Raw genomic sequence first — 6,191 nt, forward strand, 5'->3', positions numbered from 1 at the left:
GGACACATGATAAAGGAGATGCGTGCATGTTACAGATGCAGTGAACTAACTGTAGCTATCAGGCCCCATGGAAGTATATCTTCATTCTATATTCCTTCTTGGTATAAGAGAAAGAACAGAGCAGCATTCAAAGCCTGCAGTGCAATGTACCTTCTTTCAATTAAGGACTAAAAACCTTGCAAGTATGACCTTGTTGAATAGGCCCGTTTCAATGGACGGATGGACAATTACCAAAAAAGACTAGTAGTTTTTCCTTTCTTTCTTTCTTTCTCCCTCGCTGGTGGCAGGTGGCCCTACTACGCGCCCGGTGCTGTCGTGTAGCGTGTATCGGGTGGTGTGTCCATGCCGGGGTAAATAAACAGTGTGTGTGTGAGTGCTTCTTTTAACAGAGCCTTGTGGAGTGGATGGGTGGGGTGAATGCGGGGTGGGGTGTTACTTGGGGACAATGCGGGGTTCCAAAGGCAGCTGCTGCCGTTCTTTAGAGGCCCTTTAAATCCCAGCCTATAGCCGTGCACAGCTGCAACATGTCTCAATACAGCTACTAGCCCCGCAATGTGTAAGCTCAAAAAGTAAATAACAGATCAAATCAAACCCACCAGCAGCCCTGAATGAATGGAACTGTAATAACCCTGTATATCTGAGTTCACTACACAAGGTCACTACAAAGTAATGAAAGGTTCATGGCCACATTATTTTTCAGTGGCATCGCTAAGCTGACACATGAAGCCAGCACTGTGAAGCAGCGTTTATTGTTAATGTCCTTAATAGCATATGAACATGAACCACAAGACAGGCCTGGTAGCCCATGTACTAGCCTTGATGGGGGGGGATGCAAAGAGTTTCAAGCAACAATAACGATTTTCTGAGGGTGACGCTGTGTGCTTTGTAACTCAGCCACACAGGTCCTTAAAGCAGAGCTGCATTGCCAAGAGAGCTGTATAGCAGCAGCCAACTTTCTCAATGGTCTAATTGTCTCGATCCCTTTCTGTTCAGTTAGTCTGGTATACGGACTACGGAGACAGATCAGCAGGACTGCTAGACTTTAAGTCATGTTCCAGTGTTTACTTTAGAGCAGGGGTCTTCAACGTTTTCAGTCCAAGGACCCCTTATTTGAGAGAACCTGTTTCCATATAGTTTCATCTTTTGACAGCACAATCATCAGTGTATTTTGGAATCATGTCAAGTTGTGTTTTCAGATATTTAACCACTTGAACCATCAATACTTTAAAAAAACTTGACCGTTCACTCTGTACTCAGTCTGCTCTTCTTCCCCTCCACACCAAAGCTCTTTGCCGAAAATAGACAATCTACAAGCTCACGAGGCGTTGTGAGCTTGTAGATCTGCTATTTTTGGCCAAAGTTCCCTGAATATGGACACTAGTTAATATAAAAAAGGAGACAAAAAAGGTTTTTATCGCAAAAAGATTTGGAGAACCCCCTTGGGGTCCTGGTCCCCCAGTTGAAGACCCCTGCTTTAGAGAATTATAAGACGTAAGACAATAGTGAGTTGTGACTATAGTGCCTATTCATGGGTTGCATTTGTAGTCCTACACCAGCCATTTTGAGGACCAACACAGGTGTTTTGATTAAAGTAGAACATTGGTTTTATGCCAATCAGACAAATTGAACACCTGTGTTGGTCCTCAATATGGCCGGTTTAGGACTACAAATGCAACCCATGAATAGTGTATGTTGCATTTGAACTTTGAGGGGGAATGTATGAGGTTACAATAGAATACCTTAGACTTGACTATGTCAATGAATATAGACAATATCTGGTGTATTAAAACAGATTTAAAACAATTGGCTGTTACAAAGGTGAGAAAAAGTAGAATATAGCGCTTAGAATTGAAATGAAAAATACTTTATTTGCATCATTCTTTAGACATAAATGAGGACAAAGATATCCGGCTCAGAGACACAAAGAAACCTAGTTTTCAAGTGTAGGCTACTGTCCAAGGCTACATGATTGCAATAAACAACAATAAAACAACAGTAAATAAAGTAGAAATATGCCCAAGGGCATATCTGCCTGGCATTTCAATCACAAATAAAGAAACATAAATAAATTATAAGTTAGAATAGTCTTACAAAATATATACATTTACAAGAAAAAAAATGAATGCACTTATATATAATATATAAAAAACTGAAAATATTTAAAGGCTGTTGTTTCTATAAAGCTGTACACTTTTGGCCAGTGTAGACATTATTTTTTTTTAAGTCATTTAAGGATTGCACAATGTTAAAAAGTAAAACAACAACATTTTAACACTGCCAAGTGGCTGTATTGCAAAGCAACCATGAATGCTACATATATCAATCTGGATACGAAGTCACCCCAACCCCAATCATCCATCCAGTGCCCCCTCGACTGATCCTTTCCCCGACCGGTTCAAAGAAGTCGCCTTCACAGTCCTGTGTTTTTGCAGGCTGCTCCCCGGCCGGGCGACCCACCGGTGGAGGAGCAGTCAGTCAGTCAGTCCCCAGCCCTCCTCTGAGTCCTCTCCGCTTTCAGCAGAGATGGCCGCAGAGCCGAGGAATATCCTCTGCAAGCAACGATGACCTCCGTGGTTATAGTGCAAACAAAAATCCACCTGCGGAAACAGAGAAACACAGAGGTCAGTTCTTATGTCCACTTGGCAGCTCTGGAGAAGTGGAAAAACCGCCACACCCTTTTCCAGAAATACACGATGAGTCAGCCTCTCTCTCTCTCTCTCAGCCACGATCATATTAAAGCATCGGCTAGGGCGCACCACCATCATTTAAACCTATTCTTCTTCTATATAATTAATTGACATAATTATCTCAAACGCCCTCGTCAAATTCAGGCAGCATTTTTTGGTAATAAATCTTGATTTCTAATCTGTACCATCGACGACGCGACACGCAAGTAAAAACTGCTGAAAGCACAGGTTTAGTGAGCAGCCACAGAGCCAGTGTGACTCCTCTGGGTCCTCTCTACTTGGTTTTCTGCTGAATAGAGGTGGGGCGTTCGTGAACGAATCAAGTCTGTTGAACGGCTCAACAGAATGAACGATGAGATCCGGTTTGCAGTATAGGGAGCCGTTCCTTTTTTTGAGGATTGGGAGTCAATTTTATACTTAAGTAAAAGTATCAATACTACAATGTAAACTGGAATTAAAATGTACTAAGTTGGGTAAAACATTTTTATACCAACAGAATCTACAAATTAACCAGTAACTAAAATGAGACAGTCTTTTGAACGGCTCTTTGAAAGGAACGGATCCCAGAGATCCGGCTAACTTCAAAGAGCCATAAATCCCTGCTTGGTTTTCTGCTGTAATATGACACCGCGCACCGCAGCACGCAGGCGCCTCTTCTCGCGCGCTTTTCCCCGGCACCCTATGACGCAATCCCCCCTCCCCCACTCCTAGCCCTGGTTACTACAACCACCAGTCAGTCCACTACTACTGACTCACTGCCTTCTACGCACTAATACCAAACACATTACAACTGCTATTACTACCAAAACCATTGCAACACTGTTCTATACATTACATAAGACACCTAATATCAGATTACACAGAAATGAATAATAACAATAATTTAAAAAAAAAATCATCGCCTATAGCACTTTCCAAATCACAAATGATAGGCTACTAAATTACTGAAATTAAATTAATTAAAAAACTACAGTAAAACGAGATGACAATATAAAAATCCCAATTAAAACCTTAACAAAACATGATAGTGTCCATTATTAGCCTACAACTGCAATAAAGTTCAATAGCTGTCCTAAACCACAACTTATATTTAAAGCCTTGTCGTTTATAAAGCTTTGCCTTAGTATACCATGTTATATGTTTAATAGGTGCAATGATGTGTAGGGCCCTGCCCAAAACTGTCCTTAATTCGAAACAACACATCAGCGTTCTAATAGCCTATAAACCCCCAGAAAAGAAAAGATAAAATGCCTTGCATTTCTTCAAACGTGGATTAAAAGCCACACATACCTTCAGCGGATTCTCTTCCGTGGGGTCATCTCTTCTCGGACCGGAGACAGGGGGTGATGGTGGTCACTCGATTTACTCTCGACCATTCTCTTTCTTTTAACGAAGAAATCTGGAGAGAAAGAATGATGAAAAATGGTTTTAATAATAGAAATCACGGTTACCATGATCACTTGTTTGACTCTTTTAGACCGAGTCAAAATGACACACACACTATCTTCACTGTCGGGCAGAAACCTCGTATCTCCAAGTTTCAAATGTGTACGTTTTTTCGCCTGGTTCATCACACAAGACTATTACATAAAACTAGTGAAAATAGCTGATCTACAAGCACACAACGACTCGTGGTGCGAGGCGTTGTGTGCTTGTAGATCGGCTGTTTTCACTAGTTTCGATCATTTTTAAAACGATAAATACAAAAAGGACGGTTTTTGGACAACCGACAACGACGATATAAATCACTTTCGTATTATTATCATCAATCACAGCCGTAGCCTAAAAATACATCATATCCCAGATTGGGACATTATTATTACACGTTTATGAATGTCGTTTTTACCTGTAATCCGCGTTGTACTCGCGTCAGAAGAAGCGGTGTCCGCCGCCGGCCTCTTGCGTCGCAGGACGCCGTGTCTGCGGCTCCGCGTCCCGGCTGCGTTGATCCTGTCGGTGCGGTTCTCCTGGTTGACCTCGGCGGCGGAGGACGGAGGAGCGGCGTCGCCGACCAGACGCTCTTCGCAGCGGGTTGCCGATAAATCCGCAACGAGGCGCCGGGGCTCCGGGCGCACCTTGACGGGCGTAGCGGGGCAGACTCGGCTCCTGCTGCCGTGGTTTGGCGTTACGGAGTCCCGGTAGAAAGAGGGGCTCTCCTCGGCGGGGGTCGCCTCCCACTCGTACTCGCACTCGCCAGCGCTTTCTGACACCGGCGCGTCGGACTCGAAATTAAAGTTCCACCTCCGGCTGTCCCTGTCCGAGATCTCCCGGAGCTTGGCGTCCATCTCCCGGCTCAGCTCGTCGTGATCCACGGGTCCGAACAAGCTGCGGCAGACCGAGGTCCGAGCGTGCAGGGGGAAGGTCCTCCTCGCGACGAGCTTCTCCATGGCGAGCGACAACTGGACACCGTTGGACATGGTGCGAGAAAAAAAACACGAAAACACGAAATGTAGATTAAATGATCCCCGGTATTAAAGCGCGATCTGTAGCAGGATTTGTTTTTTCTTTCTCTCGCTGTACGTTAAAGTGCTGTCTTTCAGAAGAAACTCGTATAAACGTACTTTCCCTGCTCGTAGCTCGGTTTAAATGTACCTAGAATCAGCGATCACGACGTATTTATAACCTCCAGCCCGACTCACCAACTCGTAGTAAAGCCACATCAGCTCGCACGGTCATTGGTTTGTTTACCTCCAACAACCCCCCACTCCCGCGCTCCCATTGGCTGCCGCGGGCCGGACTAGGCGTGAAGCCAAACAGAGAGAGAGTGCAGTGTTTGGATTTAAGTGTCAGCTGAGGCCTTTGCACTGTTTCTGTTTTGGGAAGTGTTAAAACAAAACATGTTGTCGCAGCTTTTAGTGTGCTTACTTCGTAGTTTACACCTTCGTGTAACTCTATGGATGGAGAGAGTTGATTTGGCAATAGTTGTATGTAGGTCTACCAACCTATGTATGTTTAAAAAATATATATATACCGGTATTAGCCTATAATTTATATCTGCAAAGTAACTTGTAACTAAAGTTTTCAAATAAATGTAGTGGAGTAAAAGTACAATATTTGGATCTGAGATGTAGTGGAGTAGAAGTAAAAGTATTGTAAATTGGAAATACTCAAGTAAAGTAGGCCTACAGTTACATCAAAATTGTACTTAAGTAGGCCTACAGTACTTAAGTAAATGTACTTATACTTTACACCACTGCCATTGACCATAAAAGCAAGCCCATATGACTAGAATTCTGTGAAATGTGCTCTACAAATTAAATATAGAAGCTTAGGCTACTTAGCCTACTACTTAGTCCTACTGTAATAATAGCATAACCTACTACATGAATAGTATAGTCTAATGTTAAGACATATTCTGACTACCTGGTGAGAAAGGTTTTATGCACACCAAACATGAATGTTTAGTCTGTTTTTAAGCTGAATTGTTTCAGCGTAAACATCAAACAACGATTAAACTGAACCATTCTTGTAATGTAGGCCCTATAGGCCTATATGTAGGCATGC

At 43.0% G+C, this 6,191-nt stretch overlaps 1 protein-coding gene across 1 annotated transcript; it reads right to left on the reverse strand.

Annotated features, from left to right (window-relative positions):
* Positions 1–2,455: 2,455 nt before the first annotated feature.
* Positions 2,456–5,242, reverse strand: LOC308294048 (cyclin-dependent kinase inhibitor 1B-like). Its single transcript, XM_080736756.1, has 3 exons — positions 4,534–5,242; positions 3,978–4,086; positions 2,456–2,597 (listed from the first exon to the last, which is right to left on the reverse strand). The coding sequence occupies exons 1-2, from the start codon at positions 5,102–5,104 to the stop codon at positions 3,980–3,982; spliced, it is 678 nt and encodes a 225-aa protein (XP_080592882.1). The 5' UTR covers positions 5,105–5,242; the 3' UTR covers positions 2,456–2,597; positions 3,978–3,979.
* Positions 5,243–6,191: the final 949 nt, after the last annotated feature.

The sequence above is a fragment of the Nannobrachium achirus genome (genome assembly GCF_963921795.1).
Source record: "Nannobrachium achirus genome assembly, chromosome: 11".
In the NCBI taxonomy this organism is placed as follows: domain Eukaryota; kingdom Metazoa; phylum Chordata; class Actinopteri; order Myctophiformes; family Myctophidae; genus Nannobrachium; species Nannobrachium achirus.

Excerpts from the sequence above, each read along its gene's own strand:
- LOC308294048 (XM_080736756.1), bottom strand. The coding sequence starts at position 5,104 with ATGTCCAACGGTGTCCAGTTGTCGCTCGCCATGGAGAAGCTCGTCGCG. Across the intron at positions 4,087-4,533 it reads GAGTACAACGCGGATTACAG|ATTTCTTCGTTAAAAGAAAG; the intron begins GTAAAAACGACA and ends CTTTCTCTCCAG.